We start from the raw sequence: 21,803 nt of genomic DNA on the forward strand, positions 1-21,803 counted from the left end.
AAGTATTTTCCTAAATCTATTTAACCACAGAATAGTTGTAGGATATACCTGTAACTCATACTTATTAGAACTACAGAACACACTGAAATTCTGATGTAACCAATTAATAAGCAGGGAATGCTATTGCTGCAGGGCATAGAAAGTGCATGCTGTATTATGAAAGTAGTGTATCATTTCTAAGGTCAGAGAGCATTGTACATACCAACAATTTCAAGTATAAAACTTCAAAGTAGGAAATATAAATTTAGATTTCTTTTAAGAACAAAAAGCTGTAAAAAATATATGATGAACTTTGACTCTATTTACATTTGAATGCAGCATAAAATATTCTTCATATAATAGGAAATGTTTTCCAAACAGCTATGTGACAAAGGCATTGCTTTCCTATTAGTTTGTTCTCAGATGAAGTGGTAAAAATTCTTCTGTTTGTTTTACCAATATAAGTTTACTAAGACAAGGTGATAAAAAAAAAAAATTCACAAGTTACTTTTTTAAAAACCAATTACTACATGAAACTAAGGCTAAGAGATCTCAGAACATAAAATTTACAGAATTCAAGTTAATAATGCTCATTCTTATTTGATTATCTAATTAATGACATAAGTTAATGACATAAATGCATATTGAGCGATGCACAATAAAATACATTGACTTATAAAAGAATAAGGACCTGTCAGAATGGCTATCATCACCAAATCAACAAATGACAAGTGCTGGCGAGGATGCAGAGAAAAAGGAACCCTTGTGCACTGCTGGTGGGAATGCAGACTGGTGCAGCCACTGTGGAGAACAGTATGGAGTTTCCTCAAAAAACTAAAAATGGAATTCCCATTTGACCAAGTGATCCCACTTCTAGGAATATATCCCAAGAAACTAGAAACACCAATTAGAAAGGACATATGCACCCCTATGTTCATAGCAGCACAATTTACAATAGCTAAGATTTGGAAACAGCCTAAGTGCCCATCAGCAGATGAGTGGATTAAAAAACTGTGGTACATCTACACAATGGAATACTATGCTGTGGTAAAAGAAAAGGAGTTCTTACCATTTGCAATAGCATGGATAGAACTGGAGAGCATTATGCTAAGTGAAATAAGCCAGTCAGAGAAAGAAAAATACCACATGATCTCACTCATTTATGGAATATAATAACTGATGAACAAAAATAGATCCAGAGACAGAGAAACATCGATCAGACCATTAAACCTCAGAGGGAAGGTAGGAGAGGGTGGGAGTAAGGGGTATAGATCAACCAAAGGACTTATATGCATGCATATAAGCCTAACCAATGGACACAGACAATAGGGGGGTGAGGGCATGAGGGGTGTGTGGGGAGGGTAATGAGGGAATAAGGACACATATGTAACACCATAATCAATAAAGAAATTAAAAAATAAAAATAAAAAATAAATGGATAAGGACCTGGGGACTTATCTATTATTCTGGATTTCTAGGAAAAAAACACTCACTTTGGTGATATTAGTAGAGCAAAGTACAGAAGTATTTTCTGCCAGGGGAAGCAGTCTGTACTTTTCTTTCTGAGTCATTGTGCTGGGTTAACTGGATTCAGGATATAGTCTGTCATTAATAGAACCACTTTAATCTCAAATAAAGAGAAGCAATTAGGAATCAATGTCAAATAATCAAGTTTTGATTGAAAGTACAGAGATAAGAACTTGAGAAACAGATATTGATCAGAAAATGAAGTTAGGTTGGAAGTACCTGACATAATTTAGGACTTACTGGTCTTGAAAATCTAGTAATTGTCATCATTACTTCTCAATATGGATAAGGGACTCTTGAGCACGAATCAAAGGACAGTATATATATATTTTTTTCCTATACCAAATGCTTTATCTTCCTGGAAGCTCTCATTTATGAGTATTTTTCAAATAAAAAATACAGTAAATATGTTTATGATATAATCCAAGAAAGGAGAATTGTGCAGTGGTATAGATTCACTAAAAACACACATGTGCTCTCTAAGGAACAATATCACCAATATTCAGAATGCCAACCACCATCTATTTTGATAACTCCAGATAACATCTCCAGTAAGAACTATTCTCTTCAGCTATTGAACTACATGTCTAACTGCCAATGAAAGACGCCATAAAAAATTAAATGCAATATGCTTAATATTAAACTCATCATGTATTACCCTAATCTGCATTTTTACAGAGAAAAATTTAGCCTTATGTGAATTTAGCATTAAGTAACTTAATAAACAAATTGAGCACATATAATAAAAAGCTAGAAAATGGACAACCAAAAATAGAGAAGAAGCAGGAGAAAAATAGTAAGGAAGTAGGAAAAAATTAAAGTATAAAATAGGAAAAAAGAGAATGAAAATTATATATGTCTTTTAGTAAAAGCAACAATAAGGCAGTAAGATTTCTTAGTTAACCACATTTTTAGAATGAGAAAAAAATTTCAAAACACAGAATTTTACATTGGAAAGGTACTCAATAGATATAGATTATCAGATTTATATAATGGCCTTATGTGAAAAGCTATGTTAATAAACTTAAATACCTTGATGCGCATCAATGCGCAATATAAAACTGGCTCAAAAAAAACCACAGTAATAAAATAAATAGGTAAATAAACATAAAATAAATTATAATGATTATTAAATAAATCTTCCAGAAAAAAATTCTAAATACTGTGAGATTTTAATTTTAAACTAATATAAAGCAAATAATTCAGGATATATATATATATAATGCTTTAGAGAGTACTAAATGCTATGGAACCAGTTCCTCTCTTTTTAAATGTAGTTATCATAACACTGACATAGAAAGCTAACAAAATGGTTTAATACTGTAACTAAAGAGCAGTCACTGTCAAATCTACCTAAAAACAATACAACAAACAAAACACAGCAGTCCATTGAACAATTTTTCAACCACAACCAATAATAGTTTATCTCTGGAATACAACTATTTTCACTATTCAGAAGCTGAATAATACATTCATCAGAACAGTAATTACAACTTGGAAATTAATGATAATCTGTATAGATAACCAATGTATTCAATAATATTTATTGCCCCTTGAAATATAAGTAATTGGAAAACTAGAAATAAAAAGTCTTTGAGAATAAATTCTTTATTTTAGCTAATAATGATAAAAATACCATTAAAACAAAGAAAACAGGTTCAAAGAGTGAAGTTCTCACCAAAAGCAAATAAAAAATAAGACAGATAAAATCAATTAAAATTAGTAAAGGATGAGGTAAAATTATAACTACATATAAGATGCACAATTAAATATTTAAACAACCAAAGACAATTAATTATAGACCTCTTAAATATAGCAACATTTTCATGAAGTGATTTAAGGAAGCATTAAAAAATAAAGTATTTTCCTGACCAAAAACATAAAATCACATTGTTTGAATTCATAATTAGAAATGTCATTTTAGGAGATAATCAGCAAGCTCTCCCTATAAGCACTATTTGGTCAATAGGCTACTGAAATATGGCATGTGTTCTCCTTTTAACTTTACCTTATAATATTACTGTTTTCATTGTTCTTTGTGTGTTTTCCCTAAATCATTAGAAATTTCAGTGGAATTTAAGAGAATTAACACTTTTACTGTGTTAATGAGGATAGCACCCCTTTGATTACAGATGTTCAGACAATTCTAATTATTTGAACTACAAACCAATACTAGAATTAATAAAATGAAGCTCCAGTACTGAAACGGTAGATTAAGGATGAAAAATAGAATGCAAGTTGACACAGAAAACCAGGCTCCTAATGAAGGGAAATGGTATGTTTTGTTCCATCAGCTTCTGTTTTCCTTTGGATCTGACTAGGGAACACCAGTAGCTTCTCCACAGTAACTGTCCCTCCCTTGTCTTCTGCTTGACAGCTGGCATAGGGTGCCAGGCTATCTGCCAAATGAGGAGCCAAGCCATGGTCAAAACCTCCAAACAGAATGAAGAACCATATTCTGGTGCCTCACTTTTAAACAGCTTGCATTTTTCCCTTCTAAAAATGGTTGGCTGTTCTTACGTTTATCCTAAAGTGCTTCAAATAGAAATATTATTGTTTATTACTTAAAAAATTTCATAGAAACATTTATGATGGTAATAAATAACAGAGACTTTTAGAGCTTTATTCATAATTATCAAACTTTTGGTTATTAAGTGTGAAGAAATATGAATCATTACTGAAAGAAACTTTAAAAATAAAAAATTATATTTATCAATATTATGAAAAAATATATTTAAGTGCTAATTTAGTAGATCATGTTTGTAAATTCTTTCAAAATAATTTCAGAAATAATTATTACATTATACATAAGTGATTAATTTATAAAGTATTTGATTACATTAATTTAAAATGGTATTTTTAAGCCTGATGAAATTTAATAAGAATACAGTATCAGTAACATTTGTAAATATTACTATTTGGTTTTTATACTTTTTATACTATTCAAGGTCTATAGAAAATTTCAAGCTTGTAATTTTACTTTAAAAAAAAAATAAATATCACCACTGGCCTAAACTAGTCATTCAAATATAATCTTTTTTTTTCTTAGCAAAATTAAGTAAGCTTCATAAATGTATGTAGTAAACTTTGATCTAACTATTAGTATTTTATTGCATTTTAATGATTCCTACTACTCTAAATGCAGCTGGAAAATACACAGAAACTTAACTGGACAGGCAATAAAAAACCAAAACACTTCCAATTCACAGTATGACCGATAAGAACAATAAGCAATAGATAAGCACAAACAATAATTAACATAGCTAATTGTTACTACTCCACTGACACACAGGATTATTCATTTCTTTTTAGCATCTGCCTTTCCAACTGTTGTGCTTTTACTGCTGTAGAGCTAAGAAAGGTCTTGCCATTGTCGGAGTCATGGTCTTGCAGCTTCCTTCTAGTCACTGGCTCTTAAACTCTGAATGCTGCCATCCCTAATTAGCAATCATGTCAGAAGCCCATGGTGCACTACAGGTTATCACAATTGGAAGTGAGAATACCAGGAAGCAAGATTGAAAGAACGTAGCAGTTACCATCAAAACAACTTAATGTCTTCAAAAAAAGGCAATACTAAGAATGACTGGTTTGTTAGAATCAAAAACTATTAATGAGAGAGTCTCCATAAGAGCTCATACATTGCTCTCTTGCCTGAACAACAAACCCTGTTTTGATATCTCAAGACATTATTATATTTTCCTTTATTTTATTCTCATCACCATTTATTCACCTTATACCCTCTTCCATCTCCACCCCACCCACCTCAAAAACCACACTGTTGTCGGTGCCCTTGAGTTCTTTCTCTCTCTCTTTTTTTTTTTTCTTTTTTGCTCAGCCCCCTTCACCAACAACCCTCCCCCTACCAGAGCTGTCTGCCTGGTCTCTATCAAGACATTATTAAGAAGGAACTTTCACTTAAACTTTCTGAAGAGAAAATGAGTAACTATCATGATCTGGGACCTGCCTTTTAAAGCAACAACGAAATAGTGTCGCAGGCCTGGAGAGCAACTTTTCATCTAAACTTTTCCACTTGACTGAATTATCAGCTCACATTGGAGGTCTTGATTGCCACAGTCTTGCTGCTGGTATTTGTATTTGGCCATTAAATATTTCATTAGTTAAATTCACAAGTGAAAGAGTAAAGAGGAGAAAAAAACTGAAACTCAAATCAATCAAATGTGCCATTTCACTGTTCTTTCCGTAAAAGGTTTGATGGGAAAGGCGACTGCACGTATTAGCTTATCTCCAAACTGCTTTTCATTGCTAAATCTAATTTATTATCCTCTTACATGAATAATCAAGTTTTGACTATATGTAAGTTATTGCCAATGTCTCCATTCAAACATGACTAACAGGGCTTGTTATCTCCCTTCCCAGCATCCCTATCATGTTCTGTGGCGATGTTCATCCCCTTTCCTCGCAGGCTTTTAACCTGGAAGTCTTCATTCACATTTCTCAGTTGTTTTTGTCCCACATCTAGTCCATCTCCAAGAAATCTCATACTTGATTTTTCAATGTTGCCATCTCTTTCTTCTTTCCAATTAGCACAATGTCCTTCAAATCAGACTATAAATTCCCCATTCAATAGTACCCATGAATTAACCTTTTCTAACTTGTTACACAGGTTTCTTGACTGACTTTGTGAAACTCTTTTAGAACAACCCATTCTCTTTTCTTTTTTTGGTATCTGAATTGTGAACATTAGGTATAAAGTGACTGAGTTGTTTTCTTTTCTTTCTTTTTAAAAAAAATAAATCTTTATTGTTGAAAGTATTACATATGTCCTTCCCCCCCCCCCAATGCCCTCTTCTCCCCTCCAGCCCCTCCCCAAGCCTTCACCATCCACTGTCTGTGTCCTTGGGTTATGCATATATGCATATGAGTTCATTGGTTGATCTCTTCCCCCACTCCACCCTCCCTGCCTTCCCTCTGAGGTTTGACAGTCTGTTGGATGTTTCTATGTCTCTGGGTCTATTTTTGTTCATCAGTTTATGTTGGTCATTAGATTCCACATATGAATGAGATCATGTGATATTTATATTTCTCTGACTGCCTTATTTCGCTTAGCATAATGCTCTCTAGGTCCATCTATGCTGTTCTTTCTTTTTTAGTTATTTTCTATGGAAACAAGCCTCTGGCTTGAGTGAATAGAAAAGTCCTTGGACCATAAATAGAGTTTGAAAATATAGGAAACCATTTCAAATATATTTGAAATAGATGTGGAAGGCCTAAGTTGAAGAAGAAGGTTTGATGCAGGTTGAATTTGATACTGGACATACAGGTATATAATTATATGTCTATAAGTCATCACAAATGTCCTTGTGAATCTCAGATCAAGATCATGGCTGAAAATGAGACAGGTAAAGAAAGTTACTTAATTTACATGTGGTTAAAGCTATGGTTAAGCTAAACCAAAAATTCATATTCCTCTATTCATTCTTCTATACCAAACTTATTATTTTGCTCACAACAAAATAATTACATCAAAATTATAGTTTTGACAATATGTTGGCAATAAAAAAGAATATAAAAACGGGATTAAAACACTTAAGGATCTTTATTATCATTTTATTTTGTAACTAGAGGCCTGATGCACAAAATTTGTGCAAGGGGCTTGGCCCTTGGAGCCACAGCGGCGGCTTGCCTTGGCCCTCGCAGCCCTGGCTTCATCCAGAAGGTCGTCTGGAAGGACATCTGGAAGGTCATTCAGCTGTCTGGTATAATTAGCATATTACGCTTTTATTATTATAGATTATATTAAGTACAGAAGGATGAAGGAAACAGGCAAGTGTGTGTGTGTGTGTGTGTGTGTGTGTGTGTGTGATTATGTGGTAAAAAATGAGGTTCTTGGTCACTTATAAAGCCTTTAAAGATTGAGACCCTAGGATTTTTTAAAAATTATGCCTAATTTCACATTAAAACACACAACCTTTTTTCTTTCTTCTCAATGGTGTTATCACCAATAGTTTTATGTTTACCTATGTAATCTGGAGGTCTAAGAAAATATGAGAAGTTATTGGAAATAAAACACATTGAGTAAGAACAAAAGGGGAAAACGTAATGCCCGCACAATCCTGGAAAAGAAGAAAAATTTATGGTGAAAAAAGGTTCAGTGGCCTTTGAGCAATCTGGCTGCAGGAATGGGTTATGAGGAGACAGTTTGAATGAGACACTCTCATCTCACTCATGTTAACATTTAAGTAGTACTTCCAAATACACCTACTTAGAAATATTGTAGGGGTCACTAAGAATGAAAATCATTTTTCTTTGTGAAGCTGCAGTGTCCAGATTTCCAATAGGAATGCTAACAGCTCTCTAAGAAGAACTCGGTGCTTTATGGTCCTTTTGTGACAATGGAAAGAGAAGAATTAGAGGGAAAAGTTATTGCAGTGGCAGATTGGAAGCCTTAGAAATCTGCTTTTGTTGATTTTGGAAGAAGCTGCAGAACTATTTAGAGGGTGATTTCGGTCACTTCTGACTTTTGTCCTGTGATTCTTCCCATTGTCCATGGGAGTGTGTTCCCAGATAAGCCTTCTGTACCTGTGAACTGTTGACAATAAGCTTTACAAGCCCAAGCAAGTAAACTCACTGCTGAAATACACAACCTGCCAGCAAGTGCAAGGAAAAAAAAAGGCAAAGATACAGATGCAAGCACATTTGTTAAATTCATTGAGTAACCCTCTTTAAGAGTAATTGATTTTTCTGAAAAAGTATGCAAATGAATAGTAATTTGCACAAAAAAGTGCCACTAGTCATCAAGGGAAAGAATATGTACACTGGCATTTAAGTATTAGTAATCTTCTGATGGACAAAAAACAGTTATAAAGCTGCAAAGTGGGAAACACTCCACATATTTAGAAAGTAGGAAAAATCTATTGAAAACCAAGAACACAGAGGGAAATAGGCATTCACTATATGAACTTAAATAAATATTCGGTCACCTGATACTGCCTCTAGCTAGTGGATCCACAGCAGTAAGGACTACAAAATGAGATTATAAACTGAAAACAGCACACATCATTCCTTAAAAGCTGTCTAAATCTCATTCAGAATTAGTATTTTTGTTATTATTTTGGCAATTATGATTTGACCATCTCTATGCGATAAATGAAATCATCGTAAATAAAAGCAGGATTCTAAGGTTGATATTTTTAGTTCCATTAATAACAGTGAACACAAAAAGCAAGGAATTTTAACAAATGAGGTTGAAATTTGAAAAACAGAGTTGTAATATAAGGAATGTTCGAAGACATGAATAAACCTGAGGTTTATGTTTTAACCTGCAGGTAAAGTTACAAAAATTTTCAAATTGTATGACACATTGATCTTAATTCAAAACTAAAACAATTTAGGCATTTATAAAATTATTTAGGACTTTCTAAAATGAATCAATTCCATGCTATAATTATACACCGCACCTAGACACTATATTGGGTATAGGTTGTTGTTGAAGGGGATGAGATAAGCCCCAATATTAATTTGATTGCCCATAAAAATCTGAGATTATGGTTTGAGGAGGCTGAAAGAAAACTGAATGGTAAGTTAGGAGAGGAGCGAAATAAGAGGCCCACAACATTCAAGCAAGAGTAGCTGTAATCTTCTTTGAAGATGGATATATCTCAATGTCTAAGGACACACCATAACAGTGTGAAACATATGTGGGATTTATGAATGAGAAGCATTGCTTTAAGTGAGTAATCATTACTCAAGATCCTATTTTGGTCATAAATCATAATTGTTAGACTTTTCCATGGTGGGCCACTAGAGCTTTTGTCTCAGAGTATTGGCTGTTCAAGTTGGCTACACAGATTGATTGAAACCCACTACTCTATTTTCTAGCTGTATAATTATGAGTAGTTTACATAGGCAATCTGGACCGCAGCTTTCTCACAGGTAAAACAGCATTAATAATGGTACTACCACAAAAGGTTATTGTGACAATTAAACCAGTAAATCCATGAATGGTGCTCTGAACAATGTCTAGCAGATAGTAGGCATGTAAACAATGTCTGCTCTTTTTTTGTAACATACAATATTCATAAGATTAAATTTGATGAAGCAGAGAAGCAGTTCAAAGCACCAGCTCCAGGATGGTCTTTCAACTTTGAAAATTTCCAAGATATCTTTGACTTTAGAGCCCTTGAATATGCTGCTCTTTCTGCCTAGGATACTCCTTTCACGTTTCTTTCTTTACCTTATTAATTCCTTCCCAAACTTCAAGTCTCAGCTGTCTATTCTTCCATAATAAACCCTAAACTGACTTTTCCTTTCACTCCTGACCCCGGTATAATTCAGGAACATCCTGTAAAAGACATCCTTCCATTTTATTTCTCTCATATCCTAATCACAAGGGGTGTGTGTGTGTGTGTGTGTGTGTGTGTGTGTGTACTTCTTTCTATAATCTATACCATTTTCTAAGGTCAATCAGAAAAAAGACCATGTCTATTTGTTAATCAATCAAATGTAGCTTTTAGTACAATGCCTGATATACTATCATTATTCAATATATATGTGTTAAAGTAACGAATAAATACAAATGCAAATAAAAACATGAATAGATTCATGAGGAATTGAGCTGATTATTATTGACACACTGATAATGCTATATTCTAGAAACTTCACTGGTTTTTCTAAAGACACATAAAAATGTATTGAACAAGAAGGATAAGTGAACTTCTCTTTGTGGACATGCCATTATTCATAATAGCTGGACTCTCCCCTGAGATTCTCCAAGAGAGAAAAGAACAAAATAACCACAACATAAATCAAATGATCACTGCATCATTATAAATAGCAATTAAATGCCATTAAATTATATCAAGCACAACACTCACATAAATAAAGTAAACGATCACTTCAAATCTATTCTTTCAGGAGTGAGGATACTTTGTGATAAGAAAATTTGGAATTTATATAAAAATTTATGTAAAAATAAATAAATTGCTTTTTCTTTTAATAAATACCAGAATCTCTTAGAAACCAGTTGAGTGACATAGTTAAAGTATAAATAATCTATTTATTAAAATGTAAGCTCAGCATATGTTCCACAGATGATCTTACATCTTAGTTACACAGAGTAATGACCAGAACAGTTCTCAGTCATTGTTATAGATCAGAATTACCTGAGGAAGTTATTTAAAAAAAGATGTCTAAAGCCAAGAAATATTATTTTAAAAAAATATGAGTGAGTTTTGGGGAGCATTATCCTTTTAACAGCTTTATGCCTGACTCTGATATGAATCCAATGTTAAATAGCACTTGTTTATTGATAGGCACAAACTTATTTATTGTTAGAGAAAGTCTGGATAATCCTTATAAAACAACCCTCAGTAATTAAGCAAGATTGAGAAATTACATGGCTACTTTAATCACATGCTTTGTTTGCAAAAGAAGTTTGCAATTACCTGAACACTAAATATAGTCATTTGGAAGTTACTCAGCTCCTCTAATTTTCCTTTTAGTTAAATACCATTTATTTAATTGAATTTGATAAAATTTTTTGAGTGCTGACTGTGCCCTACGCACTTTCTCTGACACTGCTATATTTAAAAAGTGTAAAATTTGATCATTGGCCTTGTACACATTCATGTCAAAAGAAGACAGATATTTTTCAAAATTAAAAAAAGCATGGTAAGTGCCATGATAGAGTATTATGATTCATAAGATATATGTATCATATAAACCATTCCCCCCACACACACACACATACATATGCACAGGTTAATGGAGAGATCATGCAGTTTCATGAAATCTGTGTCATTTGAGATTGGTCTGGAAGGATGAATATGAGCAAATATTTGGAGCCATCAAATAAGTGAAATATATGGAAATTTGACTGGATTGTAGAGAAGAGAAAGGAGTATGGGGTTGATTGCTGAAGACCATGGATGACCCCTGCACAGAACTCTTTAGAACCAATGTAGAAGCACCTATGGTATCCAAACAGGTCATACAGTTAAGAAATGCACAGTAATACTAGGAAGAATATTAAAGATATGAAATAATTTAAAAATAGTGTAATATTAATTCTAAATAATATAAAATACTGATAAGAACTATAGTATCTCAGAAATGGAGAGAAACAGATTGCAGAGGAAAGGAAGAGAATTAACACAATCATAGTGACAGGCTAAATCGTTCTCCCAGTTCAATTAAAACACAGGGATCCTGAGTGGGAGTAATGGGGAAAGAGGATAGAAAGGTGAAAGAAGACAAGACTGTCGAAGGCTTTGAACAAAAGGGTCAAAATGTTGGGACTCTTTTAAAGGTTCATATGAATATAATAAAGATTTATAGGCAAGAAAGCGGGAAAATTACAGAATTAGATTTTTAAGGGGGAAAATAGGGTACATTGGGAAGGGAGAAGGCCATAGCGAAAGGGGTAGCTACATGGTTACTGCACTAGTTCTAGCAGGAGGTAATGAGGTCCAGGACGTACTGGCAGAAAAAAGGACACGGTACCATCCTGTAAGAACGTTCCAACTGAAGAACGGGGCTGATGAACTGCTGGGATGAAAGAATAACCGAGGAAGCTTGAATATAATACCTACAGAGCAAGTATTCACTAAGGTTCTTAGCCTGAAAATGATTTTAAAAACCTGGTTGATTTCCATCACTGTCATTTCATAATTAGCAGTTTTGCTTCATTATCAAGAGTCCTTAACCCAAACTATTTTATCATAACATGCCTAGAGATCTGACCCTTGCTGTTACTAAAAGACAAGATTATAAATTCCTTCTGGCTTGATTTCTCACCATAAATCAAATTTAGGAAATGTATAAATGCTAAAAGTATGTGGTAGTTTGTTCTGGACATTAATCTCACATTCTTATTGAGATATATAAGCACTAGCACTGATAAGCATATTCTGTAGGTAAAATTACTGATCAAATAATATAAGAGCTCCTTGCTCATCCTAAAATTAAATTTCCCATTTGCAAAAGGCATACTAAACATAAGTGAAAATTACTGTGTAATTTAATAGAAATATATCATTACAAGAGGGCAAAAATATCTAGCTTATCAGTATTAATTGAATTCTGTTGGTGGTAAAAAATATCTGTGGCTTAAAAAAACACTTGTCATTTGATTTCATTAGGGATATTGATAAGGTAAAAGTGATTCTTCAGGTTAAAAACAATTAAATTGAAAGCAAGGGTAAAATTATTATAGAAAAATCCTAAAAATAAATGACATGCCTTCTGAAATCTATTTGCAGGAAATGAAACCAAAAGCAAAGTTCACATGCAGCTTCTCACATAACTATATTTGTACAGCTGTATATCCATATATTTTTAAACCTTAACATTGACAATTATTCAATAGTAACTAATTTTGTGGAAATGTAAAGATTTCCAGTAATACCTGAAGTTATATTATTAATCAACCTTACCAGCCCAAACATGAATATAATTTACATCACTGAAGACTAACAAGATAAAACTGCGACTAGGTTAACATCGACTCATCTGCTGTACAGTAATTGCTAAATAACTGCAAAATACATTACATTCTGTTCATTACCGCTCCAATTATAATGTCCTCTTCTATCTGTTTCCATGTTTATCTACATTTTGTCTGAAAAGAATGGAAAAATAAATACTTACCAAAATGGTGGTGACGATCAAAGAACGGTTAGATAAGGAATCTGTAATGTTGGCTGGTTTTCCCTTTTGACTTTCTGTCATATTCAGGCCACTGGCTGGATCCCAAGTTCCAATCTGTAAAACAGCATATGTACTTTGTAAGTTGTCCATTGGGCGCATAGGAGAGAGTACTGCCAAAGAAAGTTGAGACTTCTCACACTTATTATTCACCTCTGCCGCATTATCTGCCGTCATTAAAGTAAAGGCTGCTTGTTTTAAGCATGATTCACTGCTCTGAGAAGTATGTCCAGTGAAGTGTGACATTAAAGAACAAAATGATCCACTGCACTTCTACAGTCAGTGTGGGAGCTTAATTTTCCATTCAAACTTTCATTCACCAAGATAAACCACATTTGATGATACCTTGATAGCTGGCCAGAAACTCATTAATGGTGCATATCTTTTACTGAAATGGATCTGTCTCAGCCTCTCATTATAAAGATAACACACCACACTACTACATGAACAAAGCTAAAAGACAGAGCAAAACCTAGGGATCCTGGATAAATTAATCGGTAAAGGCAGGTTTAAGAGAGGCATTGATTGGTATTCTGCATAACACCCAGTAAGGCAAACTCATACACAGAATTCCCTTTGGAGCTTTAAAAAGTCCACCTTTGCAGCTTTTAAAATACTCAGAGGAAAGGAGATTACATTACAGTCTCATCTATTTAACCCATTCCAGTAGTCCCACCTGTATTGCATTTTAATGTATTTAATTTAACTAATACTCTGTGCTAGATTAGGGCAGGAATTTTCATCCAGGGTGCCACAAGAATTTATGAAACATTCCTGACTATCTAGTCAGAAAAACTGACCTTTTATCCCTTAGATTAGGCATCAGGTGTGAATGAATCAAAATTATACCTAGCTTTTGTCAGATTGGCCAGAAATACATGTCTTGGTGTGCCCCAGAATTTTAGAAATTAGTTTATGTGTGCTGGGAGATGAAAAAGGTTGAAAATTGCTGGATGAGGGCATATACGCTCAGTGGACAGACACTTCATAAGCACAGGATGCCATAAATATATAGTTCGGTTGGATGGTTTGCATACACTTCACCATTGCACCATCATATAACAATGATCATCACTTAAGGAGAACAGAGGCATAAGGAGATAAGGAGTAATATTTTTCCCACCATATTAAACCTGGGAGTCATCAGTAGTCACTGTACTTATAGTGACATTAATATAGCAGGTAATATTTTTCCTAATGTGGTAGCAAGAGTCTCATCAGCATAACCTTATCCAAATTAAATATTATGATCCTTTTATTTTCTTTATATATCATTATATTTACTCTTTTGATCCCCTTTTAATTCCCATCACTTTCCTAGTAACCTCTTAAGATGTTTAGTAATCTCTGAAGAAAAGCTCAAAAGTGGAAATATTAGTAATTTCTGTTCTACATAAGAATAGACATGTCACTCTAATACTTGCATATAAGTGCAAACCCTAGTACATTTTTCAAGAATGTATTTAACTATACTAGTGACTCAAAAACAATTTTTTTTAGTGATGGCTAAAAAAATATCTCTTGCCATATATTTTCATTGCAGTTAATTTTCTTCTTACTATGAAAAACTACATATTTCTGAAGTTTGGGTCAAGAAGTGAAAAAGTCAAATAACACAGTGAGAAAAAATATCTTGATTCAGTATTCTTTCCAAAGTAAAGTACCCTTGGGTCAATTAAATTATTTAATTTAGACTATAAGTATCATGATGTCATAAAGACATTCAGGGTCTGTAATGAAAGGCAGTCAGGTAACATTGACATTGAAGTGGAAGGGCATAAGCCAATAGTAAGAATGTCAAGGAGGAGGGTGTGCAGTTTTAAATTTCACAAAATCTCAAGGCAGAAACAGCAAGTAGGGGCCACATTCTGACCCTGCTCTGCTCACAGAGCTGTGTGCCTTGGGGTTGCATGTTCCCAGAGCAGGTGCTTTTTCAAGTTCCCAGCAAGGCATCGCCAGAGCTAGGAGAGGCCCTGCTGGGAACTTGGGTGAGGAAGGACAGCCAGGATGTAAAACATGGAATGCCTGCTGACCTGCTTAAACTGCTTCAAATTCAAAATCATTAAAAACACTCTGTTGGCTAAACAAGACATCTGCAGATCCTATTTTGCAGTGACTGCCACTTTTCTGTCCCTAGTTTGTAGTTAATACCTATTACGCAAATGCCATTCCTTTGGAATTCCCCCCACCCCCCGCCCCACCACCACTGGCTTAATAGTCAAATTTTTCACATGTGTAATTCTATCAGCTAAAACACTGGCAAACATAATTTGTCTGCTAAGGTCTGCCTAACGACACCCTTAAGCTCAATCAATAAGTTTTTCAAATTTCTAACCAAATCACTAATACAAAATATTGCCCATTTCACATACTAGTGTCTTCCATGACTACTTTTTATAAAAAAAAATAACTGAGCTAAACATCCACTCATCTAAACATACTAATATTTAGTTTCATTCTCTGTTAGTTGCTTTTCTAGTACTGTTTGGATGGAGGGGTTCTGGTTCATAGAATATGAATCCATAATTTACTGTAATCACAAATATTAGCTATTCGCTTTTATAAAATTCAGGTTTCTCAGCATAATGTTATGGAGCTTCAGAAGTTTCCGTGTTATAAAATATTAAATCAAATAACATTTTGTATGATTACTGGATTTTAAGTCTTCTGGAATTGTATAATTCAAAATTTTCCATTGTTTGAGGAAATTGTCACCAGTGGCTTTTGTGCTTGGTTTTAATCACAAGAAGCATGGACTAAGTCAAGATAATCTTATTTCTTTTCATGTATTTTCAGAATCAAATTTTTTATTATATGATTTTATAAAGTCTTTTAAGTACTTTTTATTTTCAGTTCTGAAGTGGAATAATGATAGCTAAGCACTCTTGACCCCACAGAGATGTTTTAAGTAGAGTAAGTATATATCTTGGCTTACTTGGATATTTCAAATTTCAAATTGTCTTCCTAGTGTAAATATTAATAGCACCCTCTTGTACAATTTAAAAAGCCATGGTTTGGCTAGTAAAGTATAATGCATCTTTATTATAAGGACAACCTAAATAAGTGATATAAAAGTACTTCAGATACCATAAAGAACTATAGAAAACATGGCATTATTCACTTTTATCTTCTCAATGATTCTTAAAATAAATTTGCTTTTCTTCATAAAAAGAATGTTTGTTTACTGTCAAATTATAAAATACACAAGATATAAAAGCAAACATCAATTTAAACTTTGAATTTATGCACATACACAAGTCAATCATAGCTAAAATGTTAGTGTATGTATGTTCCTTGCATAATTTGCATCATAGCCTTATAGTTAATGGCTCAGACTCTGAAGGATGTACCAGACTGCCTTAATCCCATTTCCATCAGGTGACATGAGCATATTACTTCTCTGCTCTTCAATTTCCTCATCTATAAATGGGCAAATAATAGTACCTACCTCATAGAGTTATAATTATCATATCAATTAAATAAGACCTATTTGTATACTATTATGAGTATTTCCATCTGGTGTTAAAATTAATCAATTCTAAATTTTAGTGATTCCATAAAATAAATATCATATGAATGTAATATGCTTCTATACCTGGTTTGACTTAATGTCAGACAAATATATTTGTCTTGAGCAAAGAGCATAAGTGGTACTTTTCCATAGAAAGCCAGTGTAGTGATCATCAGAGACCACAATGCTCATTATATTTGCAGCAGTCTTAGCACAATGTGAAGTCTCTATCATAAAGTAAGTTCACTTAAGCCCTAACCGGTTTAGCTCAGTGGATAGAGCATCAGCCTGTGGACTGAAGGGTCCTGGGTTCAATCCTGGTCAAGGGCATGTACCTTGGTTGCAGGTTCCCTGGCCCTGGTCGGGGTGCATACAGGAGGCAACCAATCTATGTGTCTCTCTCACATCGATGTTTCTCTCTGATAGGTAAAGTAGAGAGATGTTTCTCTCTGGCTAGTAAAGTATAATGCATCTTTAGTATAAGGACAACCTAAATAAGTTCCTTTTCACTTTATCTAAAAATCAATGGAAAAAATATCCTCAGGTGACAATTAACAAAACAAAAAATTAAGTTCACTTAAAGAAAAAAATCTCTCAATAATTTGTTGCCTCCAACCACATGACCCAGAAAGTATAGTTTTCCTTAAAGAGTATCATTCCTTTCAGAATAACAGTACTATCCCTAATAGTTCTGTTTGAGGGTATCGAAAAGTGGAAAGCATAAGAAAGGTATTGATATTAAATGATAATTTATGTTTAGAAGATAAATATTCTCTCCAATTAACCGAATATATACTGGTAGACTGTATATTTCTCAATTAATTCGTGTACTTATTTTTTATGGATAATTTCCAAGCTCAGGTTTCTCTAAGCTATGTGTACATGAACAGCAGGAACAGAGTTTGTTCAACACAGTAATTATCTTGCTAACTGTTACAGGCAAACTACGGACTTTTTTCCTCACTTACTTTACTCTTTCCAATGTTAAATTTTTATTTTTTTTCAATGTTGAATTTTTAAATAAAAAGTATAGATAGCTACTTGCATTACCATCTAAAAATAGTGCTGTCCAATGTCAATAGTAATGTGTATACTTCCATTGGGCTAAGTATTAACAGGAGATTACTTAAAACAAAACAGATCACTCAATGTCTATGTGCTGAGTAAAGAACAATTAATTGGGAATTGAATCATCTTCATACATCAGTGATTTGGCCCATGAGGATAGTACAAAGAACTCCTCAGTTAATCACTTTCCTAAAACCAAAACATCCACCAGTTTCCATAGGCTCTAGCACTTCACCATTTGAAAACCATTATGTGTTAATATGAGGACAATAAATTAATAAGTATATAATTATCTCACAAAAAAGAGATGACTTATCTAAACATAGATTCGTTAACTTTAAGATTCTTATTTTTATTCAGGGCAAAGTAAACCCTAAACATAATTAAAGCATAAAAGACAGGTGATAGTTTTGTTTTTTTAATTTAAATCAATGAATTAACTGTTCTCAAACAATGTGATGTAATTCAATTAAATGCCACTTTTCAAAGAGTAAAATTGTAATTGAGTTTACTTTGAAATCAAACCAATGCATTACAATTATGTTTATGGTGGGTACATGTTTAATTAAAATTCAGTAGTTGAAAGAAAAGCATCAATAGTTTGTATTCTCTGTTGGATGAAAAAATAAAATTGTGTACCCTCCGATAAAGTAATACTATTGATTTCTAAACATAAAAATCATCTGTAAATAGTTTTCTTAACTATTTTACCATCCTGAAGGTTAAACATTATCAAGCAAAATAATAACTATTAATACACTGACACACAAACAAAATATATGCGTACAGTTCTGAGACAAGGCAAATTACATATAATAGACAAATTAAATAGTTAACATCTCCAAAGAAAGACACTAGGCTTGTTTCCTGCCCAGGATGCAATTTTGCTTTTTAAGAAGCAAACAACTCATTTCTGAGGGGCTGTAAAGTTACTGTTTCCATTAGCAGTGCCTTCCTACAGGGAGACAAAACAAACCTTAGTTCCTGGGAAAGCTGGGGGTTATTGTTGCCATGGGGACCAGGGAATGTATCAAATGCCATTAAAGAAAGAAAGATACAAACTGCTATGCATCAGGTCTCTCAAAATCTGTCAAAAAAATATTTTCAACATTTTCAGTTCAAAATTAATTTTGAAGTCTGTAAATTCCATTCAGAAACCTTTTTCATAGGGAGTTAATAAGTACAGGATTCTACGGACAAGAGAAAGGGCAATAGCAAAGATTTCTTAGAAAATTACTGCTTTTTCTTAAAATGTATACTCTACAAAAAATTCTTCAAAAAGCAATTGGACATTTTGATCCTGGAACATTTTTGCCTCTAAACTCAGACAGGCATGGTTTCACTAATTCTAACCCTCTCCATGTATTATCAAAATTTTGAAGTTTTCAGCAAGAAGCCTATGGATTGCTGTTAGCAGTTTCTGTACTAGTGAGTCCTAATGCAAAAAAAGTGGATATGCAGAAAGTAAAGATTTTTTTTTTTTAATCCTCACCCAAGGATATTTTTCCATTAATTTTTAGAGTGGAAGAGAGAGGGAAAGACAGAGAGAAACATCGATGTGAGAAAAACACATCGATTGGATGCCTCCTGCACAAGCCCTGAACAGGGCCCAGGCCTACAACCAAGGTATGTGCCCTTGACCAGAATCGAACCTGGGACCTTTCGGTCCACAGACTAATGCTCTATCCACTGAGCCAAGCCAGCTAGGGCCAGAAACTGAAGATTTTAAAAGTTGGAATGAAGCTTCCCTTGAAAATAAATATGACACATTTAAACTTTTAAAGGTTTGCAAATATAAATTATTTTGCTTTATATTACTTATTTGGATTCTTAACGTTGGAGAAATTGGTAAACATTCCATAAGATGGCTTTTTGTGGCCTCTTCCTTTTACAAGATTTTCTCTAAGGATGCACAAGATAGAAGCTGATTTTATTTTAAAAGTTTGATGAGGCAAACACATGGTATAATTGTTCATAGTCCTAAACACCAGGCCTTTAACAAGATAAATATATTCTTTTCATCATTATATTTTTTTAATAAATATAATATTAAAATAAAACACTTCTAATAAGAATGTATTAGGCTCTTTCTCTGTCAAAGAGACAAATAAATCTATTCTCCCAGTTTTCTTTTAATATAAATGTAATATGCAAGACATTATCAGAAAAATAACCAGAACAGATAGAAAAACATTGATGCTAAAGAAGGGACAGGAGAGGTACACAGAATTATTTTATCTTAACATGTCCACTTAGAAGCAAATACCCTCTAGTACAATAAAAATCCATTTAAATAACTGAACAAGTGAAGGGGCAATAGTGATTTCCCCCCCCCCCCCCCCGGCTTGGAAAGCATCTGTTGATATACATAGTGGTGACAAAGGACATTCAATAAGAAAATTCAACATGTGTCAGAATTCAGTGATTTTATTATTGCATTATAGTTTCTTAGAAGAATTGTTTTAAGTACAAGTGGTTATTTTTCCCCAAATGGCCTCTAGATATTTCATCTTGCAATGGAAATGCACCATTATCATGTAGTGTCATTATCTCAATTCAAACATGTTTTGTGTAAAATCCTTTCAATTGTTTTTGCTCTAAGCAGAATCCTTTTGAAGTTATAAGAACCTTCTGAACATTTCTTAACATTCAAGTGTTTACTTCCATCTGAAGCTGGTCTTTCCTAACCACATATCAAAGCTTCAGAGGTAAGTAAGGTTAAACCATTCCTAATGATAAATCACATCCTAGCTATACATTCTGAAAACAATACAAAACCAAAAAAGAGAAAAACAAAAACAAAACTCATTTTATTATCAATTACAAAGAAATTTTTTATGTTTCCTCAATTTCCCTTTTCCTTACTTTTTCCCCTCTCCTTCCAAGTGACACCAAATAATTCCACTGAAAGACTCACTATACAAACAGAGAATGGTCAGACCATGCATGACAATAGAACTTTGGCCCAGAATCTCTGGAGAAATTATCTTCTGTAGACAAACTACAAGCAACAACCTCTGCAGCTATCTGCCCAGAAGAATTAAAATTTGTTCAGTAACTGCTAGCTCCCCTCCTCTCTTTTGTACTCAGAATCTATCAAAGAAAGTTAAATGTGCCCTCCAACCAATCACCCAAGATGCCTACTTCTAGTTAGCCTACTTCTGGTTTCCTCAGACCCCTGAGGAATTCCCCTTTTTCTGCTCTGAAGCTTTTCCACTCTCCTGCCTGACCTTGAATCTCTGCCATATGAAAGTGACAGTGGCTGGCTCCCTTGCAAGCCCTGAATAATAACTACGGTTTGTTCTCATTTGATGGGCCTTTGTTTATTTCCACACCACATATTTATAAGAAGAAAAAGTATACAAATAGAATGATGATTATTTTTACTCTTTGATGTAATACTGGAGTGTCAGAAAGTATTACATTACACCACGTAGGGGAGCAGATTTGCCACTGGTGTGATGTGCCTCCTTATAAGCTCAGACTTCAGTGCTGTCTTCTCCTGCACTGTCAGATCCTTTACCCCTGGATGCCCTGACCCACCACCCCAGCCTGCGGACTGCCAAACTGCGGGATTTCTCTGTACTCACCCTGTAGGTATGGAGCAAAGCTAGAAAAAAAAAAAAAAACTAGGCTAAGAGAATACCTTTGCAGCAGACATTTGATTAGCATTCTAGGTGAAGTATCTCTTATGATTCACATAGTGTTCTGCATTCATTCAACAGTCAACAAATATTTCTTGAAGATATAGTTTGTGCCAGACACTTTGCTAGGCCTTGAATATATAAATAGTGGGTAAGAATACATTTCCCCCCATTTAACAGGACATGTATTCTTGCTAGGAACACAGCCTTTTAAAAAGTGTACATGTAAATACATAATTATATATTGTGGTAGGTATCAGAAAGGAATGGTATAGGGTACTCTGAGAAACTCAAATTTAATAGGGACTTTGGGGATGCCTATCTAAGGAAATAATATTTAAGCTGCTACCCTAAGAATGAATAAGAATTAGTCAGGCAAAGGGGATAGAGATGTGTATTCCATACTGGGA

At 33.7% G+C, this 21,803-nt stretch overlaps 1 protein-coding gene across 4 annotated transcripts in view; it reads right to left on the reverse strand.

Annotated features, from left to right (window-relative positions):
- Nucleotides 1-21,803, reverse strand: part of GRIK2 (glutamate ionotropic receptor kainate type subunit 2) — a gene marked incomplete at its 3' end in the record, with an annotated part of 560,517 nt that overhangs the window by 175,893 nt on the left and 362,821 nt on the right. For all 4 annotated transcript variants that reach the window (XM_079779676.1, XM_079779673.1, XM_079779674.1 and 1 more), the window contains exon 9: nucleotides 13,114-13,227. In XM_079779676.1, coding sequence (XP_079635802.1) covers nucleotides 13,114-13,227 — 114 coding nt within the window. The remainder of the gene's footprint in view (nucleotides 1-13,113; nucleotides 13,228-21,803) is intronic.

The sequence above is a fragment of the Cnephaeus nilssonii genome (genome assembly GCF_951640355.1).
Source record: "Cnephaeus nilssonii genome assembly, chromosome: 9".
Classification (NCBI taxonomy): domain Eukaryota; kingdom Metazoa; phylum Chordata; class Mammalia; order Chiroptera; family Vespertilionidae; genus Cnephaeus; species Cnephaeus nilssonii.